Below are 13,245 nucleotides of genomic sequence, written 5' to 3'. Positions count from 1 at the left end.
AAACAACAAACAGAAACTCAAGCAGTCATAATTAAAGACTAGTAAATAGCTATACTGAAATTTAGGGTTTAAGTGGGAATCTCTTAGCCAGGCGTGGTGGCACACACCTGTAATCCCAGCAACCTGGGAGGCTGAGACAGGAGGACTGCAAGCGGTTAAGTGCCCTGGGAGTAAATCCCCAGGACCCCCCCCCCCCAAAAAAAAAAAAAAAAAAAAAAAAAAAGGGAACCTTTTCTGGAAGGATGAGGCTAGAATGACAGGTCAGATTTCCATAGCAATGGACAGTCTGATTTTCCTTATGTTTAGCAGATTTGATTGGGGTCTTTGGGAACCTCACATATTACTTATCTCATCTAGTTTATGCATTAACTCTTCCTGAGATGTATAAACCACTGTAGAGTCTGTAATGTGATAGGGAAAAGTGGATTGGTTGATGGGAAGCTGGAGTTTCTCCTGAGACTCCAGGTCAGTGGATCTATTGGAGGCTTTGAAATGAACACCTAAGAACAGTTTACCAGGAGTGAAGCTCTTCTCTTAGTTTGCTAGTATCATTGGTGTGATCACCCAACCATTAGCCAGGTTGAGGTACTTTGGGAAAATTAACACAGCATATCTTTCCCTCTGTCCAGAAAGGAACTCTAGATCAAGGAATTTATTTTATTTTTTTTTCTGGTGCTGGGGATCAAACTTAGGGCCTTACTAAACATGAGGTTGTACACTGAGCTACAATCTTAGTCCAAAGATCAAAGATTTTATTTGTGTGTGTCTGCTCATGCTAGAGGGGATGGACAGATTAGGGCTAAATCAACCAAGCCCTTTCTAAGCTGCCAATGCACAGCAAGGACTCTTCTGCTCAGTACTTAAGAGGGAAGGTGAGTTTCTATAGCACTGGTCCCAGTGTCAGAACTGTAGTTTTTGCAACTAAGTTTTAACTTTCAGCTTGGCACTAAGAACTCTGCTCTAATGCCTAGCTATATTCTCTAAGAGGTTGTCTAGTGATGACTAAGACTAATGGAGATTTGGTCCTCAATTCTCCTTAGTGGGATCATTTTTTAAAAATGTTATTTTAATACTAAGGATTGAACCCAGGGGGTGCTTTACCACTGAGCTGTATCTCAGGTCCTTTTTATTTTTTGAGATGGGGTCTTGCTAAGTTGCCCAGGCTGAATTAGAACTTTCAATCTTCCTGCCTTAGCCTCTTGAGTCGCTGGGTCCTACCTGGCAGGTGGGATCAAATTTTAATTAAAACTGCAGGCCTTGGGAAGTTATCCCAAAAACTGTAATGCATTAGTGAAGAAGAGACCATGAGAAAAAACAAAAGCTTATAGCAAGATCCCTGCTAAAATAGTGGTACATACTTGTAATCCTAGAAACTCAGGCAACTGAGGCAAGATGATTGTGAGTTAGAGGTCAGCTTGGATAATTTAGTGAGACCCCTTCTAAGCAACAACAAAAAAAGATCCCTGCCTGGCCAGGCATATCACACTATACCATATTATGGCATACCACATGGAGAAACCCCAACTGGGGAAGAAAGGGAACTTCCAAATTCTCAATCCTTTTTTGGATTGAGATAAAAGATAGGACTTTTCTTCAGTTCATTCCAAGGAAAGAACTGATATACTGATATATAGTCACATATACTATATATAGTGTCTAGTATGTCTCAGGAATTGCATGTAGCACTTCATATTCATTTTGTAGCTTAGTCCTTTTAGCAAACTTGCAGGACAGTATTTATTTATTCTTTTAGAGAAAACTGAGGCTCACGGAGGTTAAACATATATCCAAACCTATACATGGTGAGTGACTCTCCATTGTCACAGGTTCCTGCCTCAGCTGTTGACTAGGTAGTATTTGGCAAGGAGCCAGGAAAGTTCTCAGTAACTCTGATGATAAGCAGGTTGTTTTCTTCTCTGGGGGTTAGTTAGCAGATTTTCTAAACCTACTTATAATCCTGGAGGAAGAAAAGAATATGGAATTGGAGCTACATGAAACTTTTCTAGGTCACTTAGTTCTGCTTTAAAACAACTTGCCACTTTGGCCCAAAGATTATGGCTGAGTTGCCCATATCTGAAAGGTGCCTGGGAGCCTACTAACCTTAGCTCAAGGGGTCCTGGTCCAGCTGTCCCTCTAGATGAAGCATATATTGCTTTTAATGAAATATTTCAAGTACAAAGAATACCTATGTGCTTAAGAAATAAATAATACAACCTGTTGTGTTCCTCTTTGTGTTTTCCTTCCCTCCCCCAAGAGGTAATCACTACTTGTGCTGTTTATGTTCCCAAGCATTTTTACCACATATATTAGTAGACAACATATAGTATTGTTTTGCATACTTTACAATGCTATCATAATGTCAGCATTTATAGCACTGAGACTGCTATCATTCTCTATGTGTTCATCTGCAACTTGCTTTTCCCTCTTCAACATCATATTTGTGAGATTTATGCAGGCTAATTCATGCAATGAGATATAAAACTTGAAGAAACAGCTCATCTTTTCCTTGCTGCTGGTCATTTTTGCTCTTGGGTCCTTTGATCAAAATGTACTGGTTCCAGTGAGCAGGTAAAAAATTTTCTCCTTTTAGTTCTATGTACTTCCCTATACAAAGGTTTGGTGGTAAAAAATGTCATCTTCCTAAGAAATCTGAGTCCTTATATTCCCTGAGCAGAGACTAAGTAAAAGAGAGGTTTGGGGAAAATCAAAGCAAAGATGTAAGAACCTTAGGGAATTAAGTTGTGAAGTTCTCCATCTAAGATGATGGGTTTAGTGTAAATGGTTCAAAGGTAGGAAAAGAATCAAAACCCTTAGGAGCCCTTTAAATCCAGGGTACCTTCCTCATGTTAGCATAATCTAGTGTTTTCAAGAGTATAAATGAGGAAACATGGGTGGATAGTTTTTAAAAAATATATTTTTAGTTATTGATGGACCTGTATTTTTTCAGATGTTAATGAACCTTTATTTTATTCATTTATTTATACACAAAACTGAGAATCAAACGTAGTGCCTCACACATGCTAGGCAAGCACTTTACCACTGAGCTACAATCCCAAGCCCCTCTCTCCCTTTTTTTTTTTGCTGCTGAGGATTGAACTTAGAACTTCCACTGAGCTACATCTCCAGTCCCCAAATTCTTTTAATATTTTTTCTTTTTATTGTGTTGCTGGGGATCAAACCTAGGCTTCTCACATGCTAGGCAAGTGCTCTACTCCTGATCCACCCCTATGTTGTTGTTTACCCCTCCTACATATTAAATTTTATACCTCAAACTACCAATTAGTTTATTAATAAGCTTCACTTCTTACTAGGCTATATTGTTTGCAAGCAGTTTTGCAAAAAGTTCACAGGTGCCACATCTTCTGCACCTTGGAATATTTCTGATGTTTTAGGATTCTTAGATTGCAACTCTTATCCCTCTAAATTCTCTAAATGTTGTTTCATTGTCTTCTGGCCCTAAATGTTGCCACAGAAAAGGTATACCAGATTTTCTCCCTTCTATGCACTTGAATAGCTTTTCCTTTCAGTTCTGTATGCCTTGATATTTTGCCAAAAGGATGCTGGCCATTCTCCTTTACTTCACCCATGTTTCCATTCTTCTTCTTCTTTTTTGGTACTGGGGATTGAACCCAGAGAGGCTTAACCACAGAGCCACCTCTCAGTGGCCACCCCCACTGCCTTTTTAAATTTTTTTTTTCAGTTGTAGTTGGACACAATACCTTTATTTTATTTATTTATTATTTTGTGGTGCTGAGGATTGAACCCAGTGCCTCGCACATGCTAGGTGACTGCTATATTGCTAAGCCACAACCCCAGCACCCCCAGACTAATATATATATATATATATATATTTTTTTTTTTTTCCATTGTTGATAGACCCTTATTTTATTTATTTACATGTGGTGCTGAGAATCGAACTTGGTACCTCACACCTGCCAGGCAAGTGTGCTACCACTGAGCCCCAGCCCCAGCCCCCTTTATATTTTATTTAGAGAGAAGATCTTGTTGAGTTACTTAGGTCCTTGCTAAATTGCTGAGGCTGGCTTTGAACCTCCTGCCTCAGCCTCCCAAATTGCTAGGATTATAGACATGTGCCACCATACCCAGCATGTTCCCATTCTTTATACTCACTGAATCTTGCTTTTTGGATTTTATCTAAATTTCATTGTATTTGGTAGATATTCTTTAGCCTGTGTATGAATATGTGACAGTTATCCAGTTTTAATAATAGACGAAAATTCCTTCTTTTTTTCAAGAAGTAAACAGGGATCTCTCTTTAACTTTTTTTTTTTTTCTTCCCCTTCCAGCATTGGGGATTGAAAATGTTAGGAAAGTGCTCTACCACTAAGTTATAACCCCAACCCTGACAGGGATCTCTTGACAGATATTCAGCCAATATGGTAGGGGAGTTAAACCAGGGATCCCCATTTGTTGTTTAATAAATACTTCCAAAGTATATAAAAAATGCAGTATTAGCTGGGCATGGTGGTACACACCTGTAATCCCAGTGACTTGGGAGGCTGAGGCAGGAGGATTACAACATTGAGGCCACCCTGGGCAATTCAATGTGATCCTGTTTCCTGTGTTGGAAACTGAACCCAGGGCCATGCAGAGGCTAGGTAGAGCATTCTACCATTGAGCTACAGCCCCAGACCTAAAAAGTGTTTTCCTATTTGAGGAATTTATAGTCTGATTAAAGAGAAAATAAAGATGCAATAAGTGTCCCATCGTCACATGAGCATTGAAAGTGTTTTGGGTGAACAGGGAACATAGAGGTGGGGGAAATAATTTCTGGCTGGGACATTTTGAGAAGGCTAGAAGGATAATTCAAAAGTTGGAAAATGTACTGTATTTTAAGAGGGGTAGAATTTCTGCAGGTAAAGATCTCTAAAGGGAGGCAATTCAGGCAGAGTTTTAAGCATAGAGGGAATGGGGCTGGGGTTGTGGCTCAGCGGTAGAGTACTCACCTAGCATATGTGAGGCACTGGGTTTAATCCTTAGCACCACAAAAATAAATAAATAAATAAAATCATGTGTCCATCTATAACTAAAAAAAAAAAAAAAAAAAAAAAAAAGAATAGAGAGAAATGTAAAATAAGGAATCCAGTGGATGGGATAGTCAATCAAGTGTACTTGAAGGGCAGGCTAAGGGTAGCAATGAAAAGCAGTATTATCTTTGGCTCTGAGAATCTGCACTTGCTAACTTCAGAAAGCATGGAAAACTTAGGTGAAAATCTGATTCCCTGCCTGCTTGTACATGGAGGTGCTATCCTAGATTGCTGCATTTGCCTTGGACTAGGGGGAAAAAGAGTTTGTTGCTCAGGATCAGTGGACTAAAGATGCGGACAGAACACAGGACTGACATTCAAGCCTTGACTAAGTTTTCACTATATTTTTGATTCCCAAGCATCAGCTGTGATAAAAGTGGCAGAAGTGCTGGGGTTGTGGCTCAGCGGTATAGTTCTTGTCTAGCTGGTGTGAAGTCCTGGGTTCGATCTTCAGCATTACATACAAATAAATAAAATAAAGATATTGTGTCCACCACCAACTAAAACAAATATATATATATATATATATATATATATATATATATATATATATATGGTAGAAAATAAATAGATAGGAACTTTCTCTGTGTAGTCTCACATCTTCCCCAAGGTGGTCCTATTAGTATCTCTCAAGCCCTGAGGACATTGGGCAGGTATCCAGCCCACTGTCCAGAAAGCTCAGCAGCTCACAACCACTGGTAGAGACAAGCACACCAAGAATATGAGAAATTCTTTCTGGACAAATTTATGCTCTTAATCTGACACTTAGTCCAGACATAATGGCAACAGGGTAATCAAGATTCACATGACTGCAATTTAATTACCTTTCTCAAGTTTACCAAAAGTTAATTAAGACTAAATGACACCCCCAAAATGGGAAAAATTTTACAAGGGATGTAGGATGTCTGATCTTATCACTAGGAGCTAATTTGCAGGATTGTGTAATTTCCACTGGCCTTTCTAGTCATTAAGCTGGTGTGGGCTGCCTATAGCTTTACATCAGTGTTTTTATTTGGAAAAGAAGCAGCAGCAGCTGTCTGAACCTCTTATTATTTCCCCAGCTAGAAGCCTTACTAGATCATCTAAGATTATGTGTCCTTATCAGCAACTGACTCTGCGATCTGTTAGGCTTTTCCTCTCAATTTCTCTCACATAAGCAGTAGTTTCTTAGGGAGCCATGAGTTTCCTCACCAAGTTTCTTCACATCAATTAAGATACTAACATTGATCTTTCACATGGTGCCAGAGAACTGCTCCTTTGTTTGCCCGCCCATAGGAGGGTTGGGGGAGAGTATTAATTAGAGCAAATGGGGGAAAGTTACAGCATTGTCTTTCTTGGAAGGTCTGAGGCAAGATGAGATAGCATAAGCTACAAAGCCTCATGAGTTGCAGTGGAACTAGGTGGTCAAATGGATAAAGGTAAGTGAGGTTTCAGTTTCCAAAAGAATGATAGTGTCTGTCAGTCTCATGTGGCAGTATGGAATAGGACATGGAGTAACAGGTGAGATGAGAAAAAAGCCTGGAATGCCACAATTTATTTGACTGTGAAAATGAAGGAGTTGGGCTAGATGACTTCTAAGGCCTCATGTCACTCTGACATCCCAGGACTCATTGTTGGAGACAGATCATGAGAAACCACTGTTTCAATTTTATTCCAAAGGAAATGAGTGAAAAGCTGGATGTGGAGCCACATGTCCATAATTCTAGGGATTTGGGAGACTGAAGCAGGAGGATTGCAAGTTAGTAATTTAGTGAGATCATCAGCAATGTAGGAAGAATCTGTCTCAAAATGAAAAATAAAAAGGACTGGGGAATGTAGTTTAGTGGTAAAGTGCCCCTGGGTTCAATCTCCAGTATTAAAAAAAAAAAAAAAAAGACAATAAGGAGACTACAAAATTTTTTTAATGGCATAGAGACAAGATCTGATATATTCCTTTCCTTTTTTTTTTTTTTTGGTACTGGGAATTGAACCCAGAAGTGCTTTACCACTGAGTCATATCCTCAGCCCATTTTATTTTTTATTTTGAGATGGCCTTGCTAAGTTGCTGAGGCTGGCTTTGAATTTGCAATCCTCCTGCCTCAGTCTCCCTGAGCTGCTGAAATTATTGTGGTGTATCACCTTAGGAATGCCACCTTTGTGAAGATAAAGTAATTTATATATATATATATATATCAACTATCATTCTGTGTGCCTATGCGTAAATATTGTTCTAAGTGATTTATACTTATTAACTCCTTTACTACTCCCAATAAACCTATGAGATAGTTTAGTTTTACTCCATTTTATAATGAGAAGATGGAACAAAGAGGAAAGGTCAATTCTATAAATGGCTAACAAGGGCCAGACAGACCCAGGATTCAGTGACAGTCTGACTCCAAAATTTATGCTCTTCTAATCTAGAAGAGCAATGGTGGCATTGGGAAGAGAAAAATGAAGACAGGAAAATAAGTGAGAGAACACTACTTTAATTTTTCTTTCTGGACTTGTAATGGAGTTGTGTAAATCCATAAACCCATTATACATTTAAAAAAATAAATAATTTTTGCAGTACTGGGATTAGAATGAGGTAACATCCTACCTCTCAGCTACATCCCCAGCTCTTTCTATTTATTTAATTAATTTTATTTTTTATGGTACTGGAGACTAAACCTATGTATGGCCTCATGCATGCTAGGCAAGCACTCTATCACTGAGTTACATTCTCAGCCTTCTTTTTATTTTATTTTGAGACAGGATCTTGCTAAATTGCCAAGGTTGGCCTTGAACTTGTGATCCTCCTGTCTCAGCCTCCTGAGCTGCTGGGATTACGGCTGTGTGCCATCACTCCCAGCCTTTTCTTCTACTTTTTTTTTTTTGGTACTGAGTTTGAACCCAGGGACACTTTACCACTGAGCTATATACCCAGCCCTTTCTATTTTTTATTCTGAGACACGGTGTCTGTAAGTTTTCAAGGCTGGCCTTGAACTTGTGATCCTTCTGCCTCAGCCTCCTGAATTGCTAGGATTACAAGTATATGCCATCATGCCCACTGTAACTGTGTTTTTAAATATTGAGTTTCTGTGTTAGATTTTGTTTGTTTATTATTGGGTTTTTTTGTTTGAGTGACTTCCAGGGGGTATTCTACCATTGAGCTGTATTCACTTGGCATGCATAAGGCCCTGGGTTTGATCCCCAGCACTGCCCCCCCAAAAACAAAAAACAAGAACCAACAACATTATTATTACCCCCACCCCCCCAACATTATTTTGAGGCAGGGTCTTGGAACTTGTGATCCTTTTGCCTCAGCCTCATGAGTTTCTGGGATTACAGGTATGCAGAACCATGCCTGGCTTTGCAGAAGATTTATCCTGAGAAAATGTTTCAAAACCATTTATCTTGAAATATCCCTCCTTTTTATATAACCTATACTTGCATTTTATATACAAAACCTCCCTGAGACTACACAGAAGAATCTCATTAAATATCATTCAAGTCTTCTAACTCTATGTCTAAGCTGTTCATAAATTACAATTTTAGGTCACTCTAGTGTTTCCAAATGACAACGATTCTCTACAACTTGTAGAGAAGCTGGCCTCAAAAGCAGAGTGTGCTTATGTATCCACTCTGCCTAGGCTTCTGCCTTCTTCAGGTTTGCTCTGGGACACTGAGTAAGAGAAGGTTACTCTGAGGATGCAGGGTCATCTCAGCGATGTCAGTGGCTCACAATGGTGGTCATCCTTATCAAGCATGATACCAAGACAAGAGAAGGCAGCTTTTCCAGAGTTACAACTGTCGTAAGTATGAAGGTATTGGAAATGCTTTCAGAGATCATGTCATTGATGAGGCAAACCCAAAGCCTCAAAGGAAATAGGTGCTACTCTATCTTTCTTCTTTTTCCTTTTCTCTTCCTTCCCAAGGTGAACTCTTTCTTGGGTTGGACTGATGAACTGGCCCTCTATGCCTTCCCGGGTACAAAGAGCCTTATCTCAAGTGGGTACAAGAAGAAACTTACCCTTCTTCCACAGTGACTGAGTTCATGAGAAGGCAATTGGTAATATTCACTCTATCTCTTATGAGACAGGATGAACCAACAACTGAGTGCTTAATAGATGACTTCTCTCCAACCTGTGTATCTGGTCCGATGAGGCTGTCAACTCCAACCTGCAAAAGGCAAATAGAAAACATTGTCTATCTGTCCAACCAATTATAAATCATTCCCAGATCACTTGAGTTGGAGTCTAATGTGATCTTTCATAGAGACAGTTCAATAAAAGCAACCAACATCAGTGTTTCTCAGGGCTAAAAAATTCCCACAACCCCTCTGAGACCAACTCAAACCTACATTGAAGCATGGGCTCTCCCTTGCCAAGAAAAGAAAACAAAACAAAATGGACACATACGCACATACTCATGTATTTGTGTGCACAAATGTGCTCTCTTGAAGAGTGTGCTCAAGTCAGGATAAGAAGAGAGACAAGAGATTTTAAGTACCTTCCCAGAATTATTATTATTATTTTTTGGTACTGGAGATTGAGTCTAGGGGCACTTTACCACTGAGCTACATCTCTAGCCCTTTTTACTTTTTATTTTGATACAGGATCTCACTAAGTTTCTTGAGGCCTAAAACTTGTGATTTTCCTGCTTTAGCCTCCCAAGTTGCTGGAATTACATGCTGAGCCACCAGGCTGGCCCAGGAAGTCTTTTTTAAAATCTCTGAGTCAAGTCTCCAGCCCACCCCCATTAAAAAAATTTTTTTTTTAAAATTGTTTTTTAGTTGTAAATGGACACAATACCTTTTATTTATTCATTTTTTTATGTGGTGCTCAGGATCAAACCTAGTGCATCACATGTACAAGGCAAGCACTCTTAGCCACAACCCAGCCCTGTTTTTTTTTTTTTTTTTTTAGACAGGGTCTTGCTAATTTGCTGAGGTTGGCTTTGAACTCCTGCCTCGGACTGCTGAGCAAATGAGATTATAGGTGTGCACCACTGCACCCAGCCCAGGAAGATTTTTTGTTGTTGTTGTTGGGAGGGGGTACTGGGGATTGAACTCAAGGGCACTCAACCATTGAGCCACATCTCCAGCCTATTTTTTATTTTATTTAGAGACAGGGTCTCATTGAGTTGCTCAGTGCCTTGCTTTTGCTGAGGCTGGCTTTGAACTTGAGATCCTCCTGCCTCAGCCACTGGGATTACAGGCATGTGCCACTGCAACCAGCTCCAGGAAGACTTCTTGAGTAAGATTTTATTGCTAGAACTTAGATGGTATTTCCCTTGGACTAAAGAGGTTCAGGGTTCAAGAGTCTCAATCTAGATTCTTTTTTTTAAAAAAATATTTATTTATTTTAGTTGGACACAATATCTTTATTTTATTTATTTTTATGTGGTGCTGAGGATAGAACCCAGGGCCTCACACGTGCTAGGTGAGCGCTCTGCTGCTGAGCCACAACCCCAGTTCTCAATCTATATTCTTAAGGACAAGTCTCAATGCTCCCAGAAAGTGTCCCACACCTGCCCTGCTCATGCTAGCACTTACCAAGTGTTTGTTGACAATCTGGGCTGATGAATGGACTGGTGATTCTTCTGGACAAAGAACAGACAGCAATTTGGGCACCTTGAGGAAAGAGATTTGGTCACTAAAGGCCAGAAACACACCTAAATATACCTTAGGTAGAATCCATGCTTAATCAGAGATATGGAAAATTCTCAGTCAAGCTTCCTGTTTAGGTTAGGAAGAATAGGAGGCTGCTGCATTTCTCTAGAACTATGAGTATTTATGTAGCAACTTCTAGATGGCCTTATTCTCACTTTCTTAGCTGAAGTGCTCTTCCCTGACTTATCCTTCAGCTGCGAGGAGGTGAGTCAAGCCTCTGAGATGCCGACAATGTACTTCTTGGGAAAAGAGTTCTGATGGGGGCAAGGAACACCATGAGTCCTGATTGTAGTTATCCTAGGTCCTGTTACCAGGGCCATGCATGTGCTCAGCCTCTTTGGGACAACACTCCTTACTAGTACTGTTTACAGGCAATTCTCTCTAACATTCTTTCCTTGAGGCTTTGCTTTAAACTCTGTCCTTTACTTTCTTAAGGAAGCCTCCTTTGTCTATGTAATGATTACACAGTATTTATCTGCTTATTTATCAAGTAAATACTATACATATTCCCATGCAACATAATAGGCAGAAGCTGTTGAACCCAAAGGCCAGAAGTTAGCCTTCTTGGAAATATTAGCCTTGGAGCTACAAAGGCCTTCCCTCTGTGGACCAGGCCCTCCAGCTCCCCTTTTACTGTATTTAGGCACACCAATCTTCTTCCCTGACATGTCAAGTCTTGTTCAGCCTTGGGAATGAAAGGAATTTTGAACAAGTTACTATATATAATGAAGAAATAAGACAAAAGGTTCAGTTTCTAGGGCAGGAGCTCCATGATTCTTTTAATTTATTTATATCTATATATTTATTTATTTTATAGTGTTGGGGATTGAACCCAGGGCCTAACACATGCTAGTAAGTTTTCTATCACTGAGCCAAACCCCCCAAACCTAGCTATTTTTCTGAGACAGGGTCTCACTAAATTGCCTAGGCTGACCTAGAACTTGTAATCCTGCCTCAGTATCTGGAGTAGCTGGGATTATTGGCATATGCCACCACACCCAGCTTCCATGATTCTTCTTCTGTTTTTGGGGTACTGGTGATTGGACCCAGGGACGCGTAACCACCGAATCACATAACCAGCTCTTTTTTGTATTTTACTTAGAGACAGAGTCTCACTGAGTTGCTTAGCACCTTGTTTTTTTTGCTGAGGATGGCTTTGAACTCATGGTCCTGATGCCTCAGACTCTGGAGATGACAGGCATGTGCCACCACACTTGGCCCCATGATTTTTCTTTTAAACCCATCTTCTCACCTGTCTGTTTGCTTCCATGTAGAGTCCCAGTGTGCTTACTCGAGAGCAGAGCCCCTCTTTCATGATGTGGACATAGCAGCGCACCTGTGATCTGGTCAAGTCGTCCCACCGATCTTTTCGACAAGCATTCCAGCAGGCATCATAGGGAGCCAAGGTCAGTGTATTGGCTTCTTTTATAAAACTGTAAATATCTTCAGAATGCCCAATCCAAGCAAATAAAAGAGAGAGAGATGACCAAGGGGATATAGAATCAGTCAAATTTTGAAAGAGGGTACAGTTAACATGAACCCTTTGGAAATCCCATTACAATCAGAAATACTAAATCAAATTTAAGGAGGCAATGTATTTCTCTGAGTGTTTGAAATATTGTTTGATATAAAAAGGCTTAATAGGATAAGCCCAGTGTGATGGTACATGCCTATAATCGTAGCAGCTTGGGAGGCTGAGGCAGAAGGATCACAAGTTCAAAGCCAGCCTCAGCAACTTGGAGAGGCCCTAAGTAACTCAGCAAGACCCTGTCTCTAAATAAAATATATATTAAAAAATGACTGGGGTTGTGGTTAAGTGTCCCTAGGTTCACAAAAGAAGGGGAAAAAAAGCTTAATAGAGGTCCCATAAACAAGTTTGAACAATAATCAAATACTCTAGGGAAAATAAAATAGATGATTCTTGTAAATCAAGAAGGAACACAAGCAAGTACTCAAGTACTCAGGCTTTAGTGATCTGCTACGTTGGCTTTGTGCTGCTAGTCTCTATTACTATATCAGCTGTGCTAAGAAAGAAGGAGCATATAACTTGGAGCCAGAGTAACTAGGTTCCAGTTTTTCAACTCTCACAATAACCCTTTGAGATCCTTTATTTTATGGTAAGAAAACCAAGAAGGCTAAGTAACCTGCTTCAGGTCACAGAGTCAGTTAAGAGTCAGAGGCAGATTTCAAACCTAGGTCTGTTTGATGCCAAGTACTATGATCTTAATCATTATGCTATACTGTTCATTCATTTGATAAATATTTTTTGGTCCCTAGTTGGACTGTAACTGTACACTTCTTCACCTTCCTTCACTAGACAAAAGAGGCTGAGTATAATCAGGACTAGGTTTATGCAGACCCTGAAGAACCAGACAACTGAGATATGGCAAAGAGAGTTTAAAGACATAATGGTCTAGTGAAGAACCATATAGATCTATGAACCACACAATGGGTCTGGAAGCTTGACCTGCCTGTCCCTAAAGAACACTGTGACAGAACTTGCTAAGCAAACTTACCCAGAGCTCAGAGAGTGGGGTCAGCTAGTCTATCTTGCCCTGTAGACTA

General features: G+C 39.9%; 1 protein-coding gene across 4 annotated transcripts in view; it reads right to left on the bottom strand.

Moving 5' to 3' along the window:
- The window catches only part of Eif2b3 (eukaryotic translation initiation factor 2B subunit gamma), a 106,637-nt gene that overhangs the window by 8,070 nt on the left and 85,322 nt on the right, over positions 1–13,245 (bottom strand). For all 4 annotated transcript variants that reach the window (XM_046468879.2, XM_046468880.2, XM_046468876.2 and 1 more), the window contains 3 exons: positions 11,933–12,123; positions 10,564–10,641; positions 9,040–9,188 (listed from right to left, as the gene is read on the bottom strand). In XM_046468879.2, the coding sequence (XP_046324835.1) occupies positions 9,040–9,188; positions 10,564–10,641; positions 11,933–12,123 (418 nt within the window). The remainder of the gene's footprint in view (positions 1–9,039; positions 9,189–10,563; positions 10,642–11,932; positions 12,124–13,245) is intronic.

This window comes from Marmota monax, unplaced genomic scaffold (assembly GCF_021218885.2).
Source record: "Marmota monax isolate L192 unplaced genomic scaffold, Marmota_monax_Labrador192_F-V1.1 WCK01_AAM20220418_F8-fsc00008, whole genome shotgun sequence".
NCBI classification, from domain to species: Eukaryota; Metazoa; Chordata; class Mammalia; order Rodentia; family Sciuridae; genus Marmota; species Marmota monax.
This window is presented reverse-complemented; position numbering and strand designations above follow the sequence as displayed.